This window comes from Arvicanthis niloticus, chromosome X (genome assembly GCF_011762505.2).
Source record: "Arvicanthis niloticus isolate mArvNil1 chromosome X, mArvNil1.pat.X, whole genome shotgun sequence".
NCBI lineage: Eukaryota > Metazoa > Chordata > Mammalia > Rodentia > Muridae > Arvicanthis > Arvicanthis niloticus.
In genome coordinates this window covers 29,070,334-29,089,747 of record NC_047679.1, presented here as the reverse complement: position 1 = coordinate 29,089,747, position 19,414 = coordinate 29,070,334, and the positions used below count along the sequence as shown (strand labels likewise).

Below are 19,414 nucleotides of genomic sequence, written 5' to 3'. Positions count from 1 at the left end.
GAACAGAACCTTCATGCAGACAGGGACTTGTGTGCCATGCTGTGGCCCTGGCCAGAGCCTTGCTTCACATAGTTGCTCTTCAGTATTTGTTGAGTATAAATTATAAATTCTTTGACTTCCCCAATGAGCAGGGTCACCTGTGTGATTGCTCTGTCTTGTAAAAAATAAAAATGCTCTTATTTTAGGTTCTGGTAATAGAGCCAACCAAAGTCTACCAGCCTTCTTATGTTTCTATCAACAATGAAGCTGAAGAAAGAACTGTTTCTTTATGGCATGTCTCACCCACAGAAATGGTAAGAGAAAAAATAGGACTAGAGCTGTCTTTCATATTATTTAATCAATGATTTGATTTTGAAATAGGACAGTTTGTGTGGTAGTATTAGAGATAATAGGCACCCATGGTTAACTTCTAAATTATGATACTGTACATGTACTGTATACATGTGTGTGTATGTGTGTGTGCATGCACATACATGTGTGCACATAGTCACAATTGCACATGAAGGTCAGAAGACAACTTTCAAATTTTGGTTCTCTACTTCCACTGTGGGATTTGGGGATCAAATTTAGGTCATAGGTTTGTAAACAAGTGCTTTTACATTGACCTAACAGTTGTTTTTTTGAAACTTGTTTTTAAAGATTTCTATACATCCTGAACAATCTTTCACAAAGCATACACCCAGCCACCTGATTTTTAAAATGTCACATTCCTTGTGTTTTCTTATTGTATGGTGTGTTTCACAGTCTAGATATACTTATTGTATCTTCTCTCTCTCTCTCTCTCTCTCTCTCTCTCTCTCTCTCTCTCTCTCTCTCTCTTGGTTTTTCGAGACAGGGTTTCTCTGTGTAGCCTTGGCTGTCCTGGAACTCACTTGGTAGACCAGGCTGGCCTCAAACTCAGAAATCCACCTGCCTCTGCCTCCCAAGTGCTGGGATTAAAGGCGTGCACCACCACTGCCCGGCAGTATTTCACTTTTCTCATTGATACTTAATAACATTCTTCTGTTTTTCACCCTTGCCAATGACATGCCAGTTTGTACCTTAGAGATGAGCTTGCTTGACTCCAGAGTATGTATGTTTAGAACTTTGATAGTTACTATGAAATTTATACAAGCTTATATTGTAATAACAATTATAATTGCCCATTATAAAGATTACAGAATGCTGAGCTAGGTCTTCCGGTTTGGGGTAATACCAGTATCTTCATCTGCTTATCTAAAATACTTTATTTTTCATAAATTCTGTAGTAATGAAGCGTAGTGCATGTGACAGGCACATTAGATAGGTTTATTTGCTGTACGTGTGTTTCCATGGAGTATGGGGGGGACTTCTACCATTAGCTGAGCAAAGAAAGATTATTTTCCTCTCTGTTAGCAAAAATGGGAATGATTATGTTATCAGGCAAAAATAAGCATTATCTTCACAAATAAAATAGAGCATGGTAAAATAAACAGAGGCTCAAATTCAGATTAGAAATACCTGAGCACATTAGTCAAATCTCAAGTGAAGACCATTAACCTTGTCTAATATTTAACTCTGGAGCAATCTTTTTGTTGGAAATACAGTTAGAAATCATTAATGATGATGAGCTACCATGATGTGCTTGCATTTTTCCTGCACAGTGTATATTAAATACTTGAGTCAGGCTCTCGTCATGTAGCCCTGGGTGGCCTGCAATTTACTGTGTGGATCAGACCAATCTTGGATTTGCGGCAATCTTTTGCCTTTTTATTACTAGGATTATAGACTTGTGCCCCTATGCTCAGCTTTCATGGAGGTTTTTTTTAAGAGCTTCTCACACCCCATTGGTCAGGACACTGTCATATGGCCTTGTCTAACTGCAAGGGAGACAGAAATTTGGTTAGCTGTGAGCCCAGGGAGAGACTGAAATGAAGATAAATGAGGTTTGTCAGTCTTATGTCTCCAAATATTTTTATAACTGAGGTGGGCTATTCCTAAGCCTATTTCAGAGTTTGCCTACTGTGTTGACAGAAGATGAAAGACTACTCAATGTTTGTAGTGTGTCTATCCCAAGCTACGTATTTCAAATTTATATTGTTTGCTCGAAACTGGATCAGAGGCATGAATTTTCATACCTCAGAAAACGTTTTGTGTGTTCCAAGTTTTGTAAAGTATATTGCTCTAACCCCTAATCACTATTGAAAATAAACTAGAAGAAATAATTGACGAAAGGATGAAATCAGAAATGATACTTTATTGAGAAAAATCAAGCTTTTGACTTCCATCTTTTATACTTGCAGAAACAAATCCATGAGTGGAATTTTACAGCCTCTTCTATTAAAGGAATCAGGTAAGAACATAAGAGAAAGATGTAACTGTCTGTCTTAATACAATTAATGGCAGTATTTAAGGTACTTTGATATTTCTACTCACTTATAAGATGTGATGCTTTTATTTTTAACAGAACTTAACAGAATATTTTCCTTATTGTTGCCCCATATGATGTTTATAGTGTGCTGTTACTAAGAGCTTCTTGACTTGTAGTATGGCAACTTCCAATCCTGTAGAAGAAATAATTAGTTATTACACTTTAAAGAGAAAATGTTGACTGAAAACGAAAGAGTATCTTTTTAGAAACAAAGTTCAAGTGCTCTCCTCCTCCTCTACCACCACCACTACCACCAGCAGCACCCCCAGGGCTGAAGTCAGTATTTGCATCTAGAACTTGAGTAGGCCTCCTGAACAGAGCTCTGGAGGCAGGGGTACTGTTAATAAGAACAAAGATGATATATTCCAAAAAGTATGACACTTGCTATTGGGAATCAGGAATGGTGAACTTTCATAAATTATCCCAAGCCATACTAACATACCTCAGATGCCCTAATCAACTTACCAGTATGTCCAAAGGTAGGAGTTTACTATGAAGTAGATATGAGTTCTCTCTTTGCTGTGTGGCATTATCAAAAATCACCCAGCCTCTATAGGATTCTGCTTTTTCTGTTTTAATCAAATGAGAGTTTGGGCTAGAACTTTCTGTCCTTTCTCTAAACATAAATCTTAACTCAAAAGCCACTGAATGAATTCCTTATTACCTTCACACCCAGAATTATCTTGTCCTGAAAATATCAGTGTTTAAATAGGAATAATGGTATACTTGCATAATGCTGCCTTGAAACCAGGAGAAAAGATTATCTTAGGTGGCAATAATGAACAAAATGTTGTCAACATGGCCTTTTGTTTATATTACTTCATAGAAATACTACTAGCTTTCAGTTCAACCATCAGTAGAGATTTACATAGAGCTGTGCTAAGACCTCAGGACTGGCATAACATGACAGGGATTCTTTGGATCCTGTTGTAGCTATTTTTTGTAGATTCCTTTTTCAAAACTGGCTCATGTATAACCTAACTTTGTTTTGAATCACCCTAAGCTGTTGCTGTTTTAATACATCTTCTTTGTGTCATCTATAGCATTAAGAATAGTTTAATACATTTTTGCTCTATTGGGAGGCTAAGGCAGAAGAATCATGATCTGGAGTCTAACTGAAGCTGCATAGTAAGCTCAGCACCACCCTGAACTGTACTACAATACTTTGTCTCAAAATAAACAGATAAGAGACAGGTTCTCAATGAGACGGGAGGGCCTTGGTCCTGTGGAGGCTCAATGCCCCACTGTAGGGGAATGTTAGGATGAGAGGTGGGAGTGGGTGGGTGGGGGAACACCCTCATAGAAGCAGAGGGAGGGAGGATGGGATAGGGGGTTTCAGGAGGGGAAACCAGGAAAGGAGATACATTTGAAATGTAAATACATAAAATAACCAATAAAAAAGACAGGTTCTGGATCAAAAGAAATGACCAACAAGGGGCCAGATAAAGTGGCTTCATTTGTTTGAAGAACTAATTGTATAGATGGTAAACTGGACTCTGATGTCTCTGGCAGAATGAGGGCTATTACACGTTGACCCAATGTGAATGAACTTTCTAACAGAAATCTGTAAGTAGATATGACTGTGATGACTTTCATTTACTGGATGTGTTTATGCAAACTGAATATTGCTTGTTTGAGGCTATGTATGTCAGGTCCAGACATTGGGTAGAAATAGACTGAAAATATTTAATGGTCTTTCTCAAGTTTACATTCCTTGACTATGAATGTTCTAATACTTTCTAAGTGTCAAAATTCCTTTGAGATAATAATTATTTCATGAATACTCTTACCTTTCTGTTTTTGTAAGATTATGAACTACAAAACAGAGATCATATTTTCTACTCTTTTCTGTTGGTCATGTTTTCTTTGCCCTGAATATATAGGAATCTCTTGATATATATTAAAATCAATTGAAAAATACATTTGCAATATAAGTGTCTCTAAATTTAACTTTCATAGAGTAAGAAAAGTCAAATTGTGGCATATTTGCTAAAAGATTAATGAAGCATTGGTGCTAGAGAGGTGGCTCATTGTTCAAGAACACTCGCTGCTCTTATAGAAGACCTGACTTCAGATCCAGTGTCAATGTTGGCTAGATCATGATCACCAGTAACTCTAGCTTCAAAGGATCCCACAGCCTCTTCTAGTTTTTGCAGAACCTGCACACACAGGCACACACACACACACACACACACACACACACACACACACACGTATGTATAATTTAAAAATAAAAATACTTTAAAAATAATGATTAATAAAATCAGGAACTTAGAAAGTGGACAAAAATATAAGCTAGATTTTTTTCCAATTTTCTTTAAAACTTAAAATTGATTTGTAACAGACATGCAGGTTGATCTTCATGTGGGTCCCTTAACAATTGGAGCAAGGGGGGTTTCTCTGACTCTTTTGCCTGTCATTGAATCCCCTTCCTCCACCTGGACAGCCTGGTTGGGCCTCAGTGGGAGAGGAGGTGCTTAGTCTTACTGAGACTATCCAGTAACAAAGTCTCAAGGTGGGGTGGTCCCCAAGGGGGCTCCCCTTCAGAGAAGGGGAGAGAGTAATGAGGAAAGGGATTTGTAAGGGTGAGACTGGGAGAAGAAGAGAAGGGGCAACTGTGATTGGGATGTAATGTAAATTAAAAAATAAATTATGAAAAAAATTAAAAATTAAAAAATGGTATCATAATGTATATATAGGCATCCTCTTTGTTTTTGTTGTTTTGGTTTTTCTATAAAAGGTTTCTCTATGTAGCACTGGCTTTCCTGGAACTTGCTCTGTAGACCAGACTGGCCTCAAATTCAGGGATCAACCTATCTCTGCTTCTCAGTGCTGGGATTAAAAGTGTGTACCACCATACCTGGCTTTGTATAAGCATTCTTATGTTTTGAAATTTTACAGCCTATCGAAGTTTGATGAACGGTGCTGTTTTCTTTATGTCCATGATAATTCTGATGACTTTCAAATTTACTTTTCCACTGAAGACCAGTGTAATAGGTAAGTTATAGCTAATTTAGATATGTGCAATGTATTTATGACAGATAATATTGAAGGATCTTTGTTATGAAAAATGTTTGTTAACTGTACTATCTGTTGTGATAATTATTTTAAAATGGCTGCTAGTCAAGCCAACTATCTAAGCTGAGGCAGCTCTGCCTAGCTCAGCTGCCATGTTCTGTGGCCAGAGGCCATGTGCATGCTGCAGCTAGAAATGGCTAGCCAGAAACACCAGCCCTGCCACCCACAAGATGCGAGCATGGGAGATGACTCTGCCAATCTTCCATGCTGTCTCCACAAGGCTGGGCAGTGCCCAGACCATTCTGCCCTCCACGTGGGCCCTGTAGGAAAATGAGACGCTAATGCTTAAATATTAATCAAAGGCTTTATATGTTTGGTAATGCTCAATAACAATATGCCCATACAATTAGAGGCATTTCCCAATTAGCTAACCTAAATATAAGTTGGTACCTGGGACTGTTCTCCATACCTGTGTGGCTCTTCATCCTCTTATATCTCTGTTCTCTCTAGCTCCTCCCCTTCCTTTTCCTCTTTCTCTCCTTACTCCTCCCACCTTAGCTCCTCCTACATCTTTCTTGAAATTTTTAATTCAAATAAAATTGTTTTTACAACATTGAGATAGAATCCACATATCTTGCAACCATCTAAAGTATTTAAGCTAATAATTTTAATGTAGCTCCAGACTTTAACAACCATCACAATATAATTTGAAAATCGAAGCCAAACATCAGACTGAGCACAGGGACCCCAATGGAGGAGTTAGGGTAAGGACTGAAGGAGCTGCAGGTGTTTGCAACCCCATAGGAAGAATGACAGTATCAATCACCCAGACCCCCAGAGCTCCCAGGGACTAAACCACCAACCAAAGAGTACACATGGAGTGACCCATGGCTTCAGCCACATATGTAACAGAGGATGGCCTTATCTGGAATCAATAGGAGGAGAGACCTTGGTTCTGTGGAGACTTGATGCCCCAGGGGAATGTTAGAGCAGTGAGGTGGGAGTGGGTTGGGGGGGGCACCATTATAGAAGCAAGGGGGAGAGGGATGGATAGGGGGTTTGTGGAGGGGAAACCAGAAAGGTGAACAACATTTGAAATGTAAATAAATACAATATCCAATAAAAAATAAATTCTACACTGAAGACTAAAAAAAAGAAAGAATTTTCATTATTCATAAAGGAAACCCAGTAGCCATTAATATGCACTTACCATTTTCACTTATCCAAACCCTCTATAACCTCAGCCCTATACAACTACCAACCTATTTTCTATAAAATTTTTGGATATCATGTATACATGTTGTGACATAATATGTGGCCTTTCATGCCTGGCTTCTTTTCTGTAGTGTCCAGTTTATAAGAGTCTTCCATGACATACCATGTATCAATACTTTGCTGTGGCTTTGGGGGCCTTAGCAGCAATACCTTAGAGAACTAATAGTACATTTTATTTGTCTGTTCATCAGTTGCTGGTCATGTAAGACACTCCTAGCTTTTGGATTATTATGAATTTTACTTCTGTGTACATCCATAAGCAAGTTTTGTGAGTACACCAAGCTTGTAGATTTAGGGATCAAAATACTAGACTCTTCTTCCATTTTACATTCCCTTTAGCAATATATGAAGGTTCCAACTTCTTCACCTCCCTGTCCTTCATTGTCTGGTTTTTTATAGTACTAGCTATCATTGTAGGTATTTGTTGAATCGCATTGTGTGTTTGATTTGCATTTCTCTATTGACAAATAGTTCTAGGCATCATTCCACATGTTGATAGGACACTTTTTTATACCCTCTTTAAAAAATGTGTGTTCCACATGGTATGTACTCACTGATAATTGGATATTAGCCCAAAAGCTCGCAATATCCAAGATAGAACTCTCAGACTACATGAAGCTCATGATCAAGGAAGACCAAAGTGTGGGTGCTTCAGTCCTTCTTAGAAAGTATAACAAAATACTCAAGGGGCAAATATGGAGACAAAGCATGGGACAGAAACTGAAGGAGGGGCCATCCAGAGACTGCTCCACCTGGGTATCTATCTCTTGTGCATTCACCAAAGGTAGCTGCTGATGTGGATGTCAGGAAGTGCATGTTGACAAGAGCCTGATATAGCTGTCTCCTCAGAGGCTCTGCCAGAATCTGACATATACAGAGGAGGTTGCTCACAGCTAACCACTGATCTGATCAAGGGGTTCCCAATGGAGGATTTAGAGAGAAGACTGAAGGAGCTGAAAGGGTTTGCAGCCCCATGGGGAGAGTAACAATACCAACCAACCAGAGCTCCCAGAGTCTAAACCACCAGCCTGGGAGCACATAGGGATGGACCCATGGCCCCAGCTGTATTTGTAGGGGAGGATGGCCTTGTCGGGCATAGGTGGGAGAGGAGATCCTTGGTCCAGTGAAGGCTGGACGCCCCAGTGTAGGTTGGGAGGTGGGAGTGGTAGGGTGGGTGGGGGCATATCCTCATAGAATCAGGAGGAGGGGGGGATGGGATAGGGGTTCCTGGGTAGGGGGAAAGGGGGAAAGGGGATCACATCTGAAATGTAAATAAAATATCCAAAAATTTTTTTTAAAAAAGAAGTGTCTGTTCAAGTCCTTTGCCCAACTTTTTTAAAAAAAATGTACTTTTTATTTAGAAAAATGTTGAAAGCTATAGGAAAGTTTCAGAAAAGTAAGAATTACCATGAATGCTTTACCCATAATTCCTCAATGCAAGCCAGTCATTTTACAGTTTCTTTATGCATGTTTTCTCTAAACTGATGAGTAGGCCATATAAATAATGCCTTATTGCTTCTAAATATTCCAGTATAGTTCCTAAAAACAAGAAATCTTTACTTATATACTTATTGTAGTTATATAATTAGGAATTAAGATGGACATGGCATCATAATCTAGTTCAAAATTTTACTTACTTTCCACCCTAATGCCTTTTATCGCAAAACAAGGTATTTTATCTTTGGTTCACAGTCCAATCTAGGGTTATGGGATGCTTGTGTGTGGCCGTCTCTGTCTCCTTTCATCTTGAAGACTTAATACTTTCAAAAAGCACAGGTCTTATATGTTGTATAGTCCTTTAATTTGGGTTTCTTTCTATTTTCTCATAATTATATGTGTGTTATTATTTGGGGGTAGGAATAGCACAAAAATAATACTGCATATTGCTTAGTGCCTCATAACAGAGGATACTCAATATCTTTGTGATATTCCTAATGACGTTAACTTGGATTGCTGATGAAAATGTGATGTTTGTTCAAATAGTTGGGCTATTTCTCTTTTTATTATGGGGTACTTACATATCCTACATTCATACCTAGATAAAATTTGCTAAGACTTTCTCCCATTCTGTGAGTTAGTTATCTGTTCATATCACTGATAAGTATTACTTACAACACAAATATTTTTAATTACTAGATTTATCCATTTTCATGTCATTTGCATGTTTTGTTTATATTTATGGTTTTGGGGGCTAGAGATACCTTAGGAGTTAAGAGTACTTGTAGAGATCCTACAAGTAGCAATGCACAGTCAGCTGTGACTCCAGATCCAGGTGATCCAATGCTGCCTTCTGGTCTCCATGATCACTGCATCACACACATGGACTATGTACAGAGTAGCAGGCATGCACAGACACACAGGTGTGTGCTCGCACACAAAATTAAATTTAAATTAAAAATACTTTACCTAGGGCTGGTGAGATGGCTCAGTGGTTAAGAGCACTGACTGCTCTTCCAGAGGTCATGAGTTCAAATCCCAGCAACCACATGGTGGCTCACAACCATCCATAATGAGATCTGATGCCCTCATATGGGTGTCTGAAGACACAGTGTACTTACACAAAATAAATAAATAAATTCTTTAAAAAAATACTTTACCTAATTTGAGGTACTCTATGATTCTTATTTTTTTCTAAATTTGTAATAGGCTTGGCTATCATATTTAAGTCTCTGTTCCATTTTGAATTAATTTTATTATTTTTGGATGTGGGGTGCCAAGGTGTTCATGTGGAGATGAGATGACAACTTGTTAGAATAGATTTTCTCCTTTCACCAAGTGAATAACAGAGATTGAATTTAGGTTTTTAGGTCTGGCAGCAAGTGACTTTACCTGATAAGTTATGTCACTATCCCTTTAATTTTTTTAATATTCTATAAGATAGGAATATAACTTTGTACTTTGTGTGTGGTATTTGTCCCAACAGCATTTATTGAAAAGAATATTCTTTTCTCCATCACATAGTCTTGGCATTCTTAGAAAATGAGTTGGCCTTAAATTTAAGAGCTTATTTCTGAGCTTCTATTCCATTTATTTGCATTTCTATCTATTTGCAAGAACACCTTATTACTGTAGCTTTCAGGAAGTTAGAAAATCATGAAATGTGCATCTTTCAATTTTGTGCTTGTTTTTCAAGATTATTTTGATTATTATTGGTGCTTGCTTTTGCCAAGGACCAACATCACTTAGAAAGGGGTTCTAAGGAAGGGGTGTTTGGGAGCAGCTAAAAGAATGACTCAAGGTCAGTTTGTAGGGTACAAGTTGACAGCCCTGTATTCTGCTTCTGCCAGCTCTTTCAGACAATTCATTCAGATAGCTCTGCTCTCATAGACCAAAGTCCAGTCTTTTATTTACATATATCAATTTGATTATTTATTCAAGGTTCTCTTTTGATTATCCCTGGAAGCAGCATCCCATAACCTTAGCCCCTGGATTCTTAGAAAAAGACAGCAAGCACTTTTCTTTAATATTGCAAATGGATTCAGAGATTTCCTGCCTTAGTAAGCACAGATGAGGAGCTGTTTGGGTAGGATCTTACTCTATGATCACCATTTCCAGGATACTTGGGCCTAATCTCCATCTGACCTTGAACCCAGGCTGACCTTGAACTCAGGAACCTGTCTGCCTTTGGAATCGCAAACAATAAACTTAACTGGGTGTGGGATCTTGTCCTGTAATCAACACTCCCCAAATCTCTTTATCTCCTTCTGTAATATATTTCTGACAAGCTGGCTTATAGTACCACTGCCTCCCTTCCTTTTGGTCCGTGAAGCTCCTTATACAGTTCATATTGCATCTAGAATTATGCATTCTAGAACTCACGTTGTCAGAGTTCTTTGCCATAGCCTTAAGAGCTATCCTGGAGGTCACAGCATTTAAGTACATTAGACACACCCTCACTTCCCAGATTTGTGCTGTCCTCTAATTATCATGGAGTCATTAATTTTGGCAGGGAGAATATCCCCTGAAAGAAGAGAATGAAATTACATACATACACACACACAAACACACACACGCCTCACATCCAGCAACCATCAACACTGGAGGCCCACACCCTCCCTTCTGGCTCTGTTCCAGGGGCAGGAACCATTTCACATCATCCTTTCCATGAGCATACAGGACTCTTCCATGTTAATTTTGGGGTCAGCTTGTGAATGGTAGGGGGAAAAGATGGAGAGAGGATTGATAAGAAGTTTGTTGAAAATATTAATCAATTCAGGGAGTATCACCATATTATCAGGTTATTGTTCAATCTGTGAGCATAGGTTGACTTTCTATTTATGTTTTATTAAATTTCATCTGTGCTTTATACTTTCAATACATAAATTTTGTATACTTCTTTTTTCCTGAATGTTTTATTCTTCTGAGGATTTTGTTGGTGGTGGTGGTTTTTCGAGACAGGGTTTCTCTGTGTAGCCCTGGCTGTCCTGGAACTCACTCTGTAGACCAGTCTGGCCTCAACTCAGAAATCTGCCTGCCTCTGCCTCCCAAGTGCTGGGATTAAAGGCGTGTGCCACCACTGGCCAGCTTCTGAGGCTTTTGTAAATGAAGTTTTTTATTAATTTCAAAATACACTTAACCATTGTATATTGGTTTTATTGCCTTGATGAACTTGTTATTTCTGATAGTTTTGGAAATATTGCTTTATTTTATATATATATGTTGTCTGACTATATGCATGAAAAGCACATGTGGGCAGAAGCTGGAAGAGGGTATCAAGTCGCCTAGAACTGGAATTACAGGTTGTTGTGAGCCACCCTATGTGAGTACTAGGAACCAAACATGGGTCCTTGGAAGAACAGTAGCTGTTAGCCACTGAACCATCTCTCTAGCCATAAGTGCTAATAGTTTTAATTGAATTCTTTAGGGGTTTCTGCCAAGCTCATGCCATCTAATGACATGGTGTCATTTCTTCCTTTCCAACATAGATGGCTATGTATATCTTTCTTGCCTAAATATCCTGACTCTCCAACTCTATTACGTTGTGGAATGGGCATGGCAAAATGTGACATTCTATTCTCAGCCCTGATCTTAAGAAGAAAGCAACCAGTGTTTCCTGGTTTTAGGAGCCAGTTTTTACAGACAGCCTTTATTAGGCTAAAGGAATTTCTTTTATTCATAGTGTGAGAGCCTGTATTGGGTAATTTGAGGAGACTTTAGCTCATTGTATCTCAATCATTATCACAGTGTATTCAGAGATCAGTGTAACTAGCATACTGCAGCACATACTGAGCCACAACCCTCAATTTGCAGTAAGAAAATGCTGTCAAGTATTGGGCAAAACACTGTTTTATTATGGTCTAGTTTAGTACTCAATTACTTTATAGCACATAGTTTAAAAATTTTAGTTGAGGTGTGCCATACATATAAGTAAAGTATAAATTTCACTAAAATATGCAGTTATATGCCTTTATATCTATGCATGACATTAATCTATACCCATGTAACTGGTTTTCACATCAGCACTCCAGAAATGCCTTGTGTCCCACCCTAGTTATTAAACCCCCTCTAGTGATAATTAATTTGATTTCTATCATCATGGTTAATTGTGTCCATTTTTCGCCTACAAATAAATAAAATTAAATCATTTGTAATCTGTCTCTGGTTACTGAAAATAAGAGCCATGAGATTATGCCATGCCGTTTATATATATTTATTTCTTTTATTCTTGAAGGGTTCCATTACATGAACATGTAGCAGATTATCTGTTCGCCTACTAATAAACATTTAGATCATGTCCATTTGGAGTTCTGATAAATAAAACCTCTAGGCATAATCTTATACATTCTCTTTGGTGAGCACAAACATCAAATCTGTTGAGTATACACCTAGAAGTAGACTGTTCTATCACAAAAAAAAGGTTTATATTCAGCATTGCCTTATAGTTAGTGCCAGCGATTTTCCTAACTGGTCTCAAAAATTTACATTCCCACTAGCAACATATAACAGGTCTGGTTCCTTTATATGATTGGCAATAGTTAATACTATCTTCTAAATTTTACTGTAATGAAATGAATGCATATCATGTCTCTCCTAAGAAGTTTGCTTATCAGGTATCCCAGCATTCAAGTACCAGAAGAAATACTGGCAGAATGTGTTAGGGAAAAACAAAGAACATTGTAATGTTAAAATTTATACAATTTTCCCTAATATCTTAACAGAGAAGTATGGATAAACATTGTCTACTGAGTCAAGATCATATGCATAAAAAAGTTATTTCATAGGACTGAGAATGGGGCATATGCAGCTCAGCATTTGTGATAAAGTTGTATGGGTAACTGTTGATGTTAGGCTTTATTTTTGTCAACAAAATGACATGGGCATTTCCTCCTTATCCTTCCTCATATTGAAGACCCCCCCAAACTGGGGAGACCCTTACTCAAGTCTCAAGAAATCACGACCACCCAAAAATCACAAGAAACCATACCTGGATGCAATCAGCAGAGGTTTATTGGAGAGAGTTGGCTAGCCAAGGTCAAAACTGCTCGTCCATGGAGGAAGAGAATTTTGACAAAAGGCCAGCAAGCTGAGGGGCTTTTCTTATAGCACAGGGTGGGGAAAGGGAGGAATTTTCACACCGTTACACTTGATTGGTTGTTTTACAAATTTTGAACATCAGCAGGCTGTAACACTGGGAAAACCTCAGGGGGGTTAACAAGAACAGTGGAAAGTTAGCTACTTCTTGGAACCACCCAGATGACTTGCATCCCTTTCTGTGGTCAGGAATGTGTCCTCCTGCCCTGGGCCTTCCCCACCCACAGGTGGGTCCCCCTCCCTGAGGCCTGAGGAATGTTGCTCTTCCCTGAATGTATCCCGGGGCAGTGGCAGTAAAGGCCTGAAATCTTACATCCAGTTCCGCTTTCTGGAACTTGAACTCTTTCTGCTCAGGTCTAAGGGCAAAGAAGAAGCCTGCATATATTTCACAAAATGGTCTTTATAATTTTTCACTCTACAATATGAGACTTTCTGCCTCACTGAGAACTGGATTGGAGAAAGTTCCACTATTCTTAGCACTGATTAGTTTATATCTGTATAGTGGTTTCAAAGCCAGAGTAAAAGAGTAATGGCAGGACACATTTGAAAAGGCTTGTTAAAGGCTCACAAATTAGTACTGGAGAAAACAGTAAAGGACAAGAAGAAAAGGCTTATAGGGACATGATAAAAGTGTTCACCTTTTTTTTTCTTTTTTGAGACAGGGTCACACAGTATGTTGTCCCAGCTGTCCTGGAACATGTTAAATAAACTAGGCTGGCACCCACTTTACTCTGCCTCCAAAATGCTGGGATTAAAGACATAAGCCACTGTGCTTTACTGGGTATTTACATTTCTAATGGGTGCTATTATATATAAAAAGAATTATTTCTGTGTAATTTTTTATTTTTAACTGATACACAAAATTACATATGTTTTATAGGATACCACATTGTGTTTCAATATATGCTTATACTATGTAATGTTCAAATTAGAGCAAATATAGTTAATCTCCTTTACAATTTTCCCTTTTTTCAAGTTACCTTTTTGATTTTATTTTCTTTTTTTAATTTTTTATTGGATATTTTATTTACATTTCAGATGTTATCCCCTTACCCCCTACCCCCTCCCACCCAGGAACCTCCATCCCACCCCCTCCTCCTGCTTCTATGAGGATGTGCCCCACCTACCCCCCCACTCCCACATCCCAAAGACTTATTTATTTATTTATTTACTTACTTACTTATTTAGATGATGAGTACACTGTAGCTGTCTTCAGACATAACAGAAGAGGGCATCTGATTCCATTACAGATGGTTGTGAGCCACCATGTGGTTGCTGGGAATTGAACTCAGGACCTCTGGAAGACCAGTCAGTGCTCTTAACCACTGGGCCATCTCTCCAGCCCCCAATTTTCACTTCTATAATGAAAATGTTAAAACCATCTCCTGATACTTTTGAAAATTATAGTATATTGAGGCATAGTGGTATAGTTCTATAATTCCAGCACTTAGGAGGTCAAGGCAAAAGGATTGCTATAAGTTCTATACCAGCCTGGGCTACATAGTGAGGCCCAAGCTGAATGGGCTATAAATGAGAGACTGTGTTTCAAGAAACCAAAAATAACACTTGAAAGTACAGTATATTATTGTTATCTATACACTCTATACAGAGCACCAATATTTCCTTTTCTTTTTTTTTTTAATTTTATTTAATCTTTTATTTTACACTCCAGATTTTATTCCCCTCCTGGTCCACCCTCTGAGTGTTCCACATCCCATACCTCCTCCCACCCCATCTCTACAAGGATGTCCCCATTCCCCGACTCTCTGGGGCCTCCAGTCTCTTGAGGGTAGGTGCATCTTTTCTGATTGAACACGGACCAAGCAATCTTCCTCTGTATATGTATCGGGGACCTCATATCAGCTGGTATAGGTTGGTGGTCTAGTGTTTGAGAGATCTTGGGGCCCAGGTTAGTTGAGATTGCTGGTCCTTGTATAGATAGGGTCACCCTGCTCCTCAGCTTCCAGCCTTTCCCTAATTCAACCACAGGGGTCAGCAGCTTCTGTCCATTGGTTGGGTGCAAATATCTGCATCTGACTCTTTCAGTTGCTTGTTGGGCCTTTTGGGGGGGCAGTCATGATGGGTCCCTTTTTTTGTGAATACTCCATAGCCTCAGTAATAGTGTCAGGCCTTCGGGCCTCCCCTTGAGCTGGATCCTACTTTTGGCCTGTCTCTGGACCTTAGCTGGATCCTACTTTTGGCCTGTCTCTGGACCTTCTTTTCCTCAGGCTCCTCTCCATTTCCATCCCTGCAGTTCTTTCAGACAGGAACAATTATGGGTCAGAGTTTTTGACTCTGGGATAGCAGCCCCATCCCTCACTCAATGCCCTGTTTTTCTGCTGGAGGTGGGCTCTATAAGTTCCCTCTCCCCAATGTAGGGCATTTCATCTAAGGTCCCTCCCTTTGAGTTCTGAGTCTCTCACCTCCCTCTCTTCTTCGCATCTCACTTATGCTCTTCACCACTGAGCCATTTCCTCGTTCTGCCCTGATCATCCTTTTCAACCCCTCTCTTTCCTCTGATATCCTCAGCCTTTAGTAATCACCACTCTTTTCTGACTTGAAATCAGTCTGTCAAAGAGACATCTACACTCCCAAGTTTATTGCAGCACTTAGGAGTCAAAAAATTGAAGCACTCCAAGTGTTCACAAATGTATGGATAAAGAAAATGTACCTATACAAAAATGAATGTAGTTTATTCTGCATCTGTTGATGGAACCCACAGAAGTGAAGCTTTTAGTTTAATAGAAGAGAAGCTGTTCTTGTTGAGTTCTACATAGGTAGAGGTATATTTATGAGAGGTTCTTTGGCATCAGGTAACCATCTAATTGAAAGAGATACTACATGGAGAGGACTTAGGTATCACATATCTGCTAGAACTAGGTTAGCTAATCACTAAAGTACCATGTCAAATCAAGAGTGGAATGATTACTCCACAATTACTAGAGGTTTAGTTTATGTTTAAGAACCATTTAATGCAATAGAGTTAAGTTAAACATAAGGAGCAAGAGTGATTAATGGGTAATACTCTGGGGCATTTGCTATTGTAGATTTTGCTCTTTGGTCAAAGAGATGCTGAACAATGGAGTGGGCAGTACAGTGGAGTTGGAAGGAGAGGCTGATGGAGACACCTTAGAGGTAAGTCACAGAAGACCCAGAACTACCCAAACATCCTTTAATAATACCTTTAGTACCTAAAGAAAAGTGTCCCAATTTGCATGTGAAATCCTTTATTGAGTATAAAGATACTTTTGAACCAGCCAGATATCATTGTCCATGGGTCTCAAAGATATCCCGTCAGTCAGAATGTTGAAGAAAAATGGCCATGTATTACATTAAAATTTTCTTTCATACATAACTATGAAAAGTATATTTTTCTACATTAATGGTATATATGAAACTCCAAGAGAAATAGTTGACAATGTGGAAACAGAGTTTTGCCTAAATGAACTTTAGGTATATCTCCTTATAGATGGTATATTAAATACACCAGTGTTTAAATCACTTTATAGAAAAATGACATTATCATAAGCTTGTTTGGATGGCAGAGTTGTAGTCTACAATGAGTACACCATTTATGTGTGCTTAAATCTTGCAGTCATTCAGATTTGCCACTAATTCAAGCTTTTCCAGTAATTATAATTTAATGAGATTTTATTACATATTTTGAAGTTAGACTGAAATTAATTCCTTAAGGTTTTCTTCAAAAAGCTGCTCAAGGATTCATTTTAGAAATTGGGTCATGTACAAGAATTATTAGTTACAGTCAAAGTATGTTATAGAAGTGGACTAGATGGTTGCCTTTAAAGGCAACAGATGTGACAAAGAGAGGAAGCTGAAATAAGTCTGTGGAGTAGGCTTGTTTCTAGTTGTGTCAGACAGTAGAGACCCTTAAGTTATCTTAATTGTATATCAGTTGACATGAGCATCTTTAGGTATATAGGAAAGAACATACACATTATTCAATGTATAAATTGTTGTGGGGTAAATAGAAACAGTGGGGCGTGCCAGATCCCAGAAATATCCATTGCTCTCTTTCTATGGTTTTACATAAGAGTTGCTTAGACTACTGTCACCTTTGTTTTAATCATGAACAAAAATACACTTGAATGCATGCAGTGGCTTATTATTGTTGTCATTTTCAACTTACTGTGCATGTGCACCCTTTATGTGGGCACATGTGTGGAGGTCAAAGGATAACTTTGTAGAATTGATTCTCCTTTCTTTCTATGGGTTTAGAGGGTTGAATTTGGGTCACCAAGCTGGAATGGTAAGCACCATTACCCACTGAGCCATCTCACTAGCCTTGTTTTTGTTTTGTAAGACAGGTTTTCCTCTGTGGTCCAGACTAACCCAGAGCTCTCATGAACTTCCTGCCTTAGCCTCCTGAGTACTGGAATTATAGGCATGTGGTAACCTTTCCCGCAGGACTGCAACAGGTTTTACTAATAAGACTGATGAGATGAACTAGCATTCGAACTGTAAAATATATTTGTAGCAAGGGCTAGATCTCTATGAAGGAAAGAGGGGACCTTTCAACATGTTGTATATTCTAATCAAGATAATATTAACTTCAACTTTTAATTCTTTCCTGGAATGTTGAAAGAGGTTTGTTTCCTGACAAGTCAATAAGAGGCCATGCAGGAAGATACATATTTGTGGTACTTAACATGCTTAGAACGTTTTAAATTGCAGCATTAAAGTGGTGAAAAATCTCCAAAAGGTGAGCCAGGTAATTTACAGGTAAGTGGTATTTGTTTACTTTCCTGAATTCTACTTCATTAAGTCATTCTATAAACACGAACAAATGAGAATAATTGTTAAATGAAAAAGCACATAACCTAAGAACTGTATTTTGCTCAGCACTCAACTAATGCTTTATAGTTTTGAAAACTTGTTAGATAACTTTTGGGTTTCTCTTTGGCAAGTTGTGTTTTTGTCATTTATTTATTTATTTATTTATGATCTGTCCTGTTGTTTTACCTTGTTTAGTATGAGTATGACCATGATGCGAATGGGGAGAGAGTTGTCTTGGGGAAAGGCTCCTATGGGGTTGTGTATGCTGGCCGTGATCTCAGTAATCAAGTACGAATAGCCATCAAAGAAATCCCAGAGAGAGATATCAGGCAAGTTGAGACTGCCTTCAATGTTCTACATTTGCTATCTCAACATTCTATATCCCAGGCCTACCACTGATGGCGAAGGATTTAATGATTTATTCTATATCAACAGAATGATGTGGCTACTTTATATTGTCAGAGCTTGTAATGTTCTTACTTAAAGGGTGATCTGCTTTTATTCTCTGCATATTATAAGTATGTTAAGAAAAAGCAGACTAAGAGGTTTATAGATTACAGAAGGTCATATTTCAAAAGAAAACTGTATTTCTACCCACAACTATGTCTGAAATTTTACATTTTATGGAGCTATTTTGAAAATATTCGAAAATGTAACTGAGAAATTTTTTTCTCTTTGTTTTTCAGTGCTGGGGATAGAACCCAGGTCCTCGAGCATGCTAGGCAAGCACTCTACCACTGTGCTACACCTCCAGCCTTGACTGAGTGCTTTTAAATTTACACTGTAACAATTGAAAATGGCTATGATTTGTCTGGATATGTCATTTTACAGAACTTAAATGCTGTTAAAAAACAGTTTCACCATATAAATTTTGTTAATAACTGCCCTTCAACCTTACCCAGAGATTAGGGGCTATGTTTGTACTACCAGTATTACAACTTACTCAGCAATTTTATTATTACATTTATTTTTTTAATTTTTATACAGTAAACTTTGATCATATTCTTTCCCCTCCCCCAAGTCCTCCCAGTCCTCGCAGATCCTTTCCACCTCCCTACCCACCCTACTGCATGTTTTTTAAGTTCACATCATTTAAAATTAAACATGTAATCATGACCCCAACAGAAATAAGCATCCATGGGCCACGGACACCATAGTTGCAGTATTGCATCAGCACTGGGTGCTGATGCATATATGCAAACATTCCCTCCATCTAGGGGACCACTGTCTAAAGCTGTATTACACAGGATTTCTAGCAACTGTCTGACCATCCATCCATTCATTCACTAATTTATTTTCAGTGGGATAGTATAGTATGTGAATTATAACAAAGACCTGAAACAAACTAATCTGATCTCTTCATATTACCAATATGGAAACCAAGCTTGATGGAGATTCAAGGACTCC

At 38.4% G+C, this 19,414-nt stretch overlaps 1 protein-coding gene across 1 annotated transcript in view; it reads left to right on the top strand.

The window, feature by feature from the left end:
- The window catches only part of Map3k15 (mitogen-activated protein kinase kinase kinase 15), a 129,696-nt gene that overhangs the window by 77,193 nt on the left and 33,089 nt on the right, over window positions 1-19,414 (top strand). Inside the window, exons 11-15 of the mRNA XM_034484972.2 lie at window positions 186-293; window positions 2,262-2,311; window positions 5,291-5,386; window positions 16,261-16,348; window positions 18,203-18,336. Of these exons, the coding sequence (XP_034340863.1) occupies window positions 186-293; window positions 2,262-2,311; window positions 5,291-5,386; window positions 16,261-16,348; window positions 18,203-18,336 (476 nt within the window). The remainder of the gene's footprint in view (window positions 1-185; window positions 294-2,261; window positions 2,312-5,290; window positions 5,387-16,260; window positions 16,349-18,202; window positions 18,337-19,414) is intronic.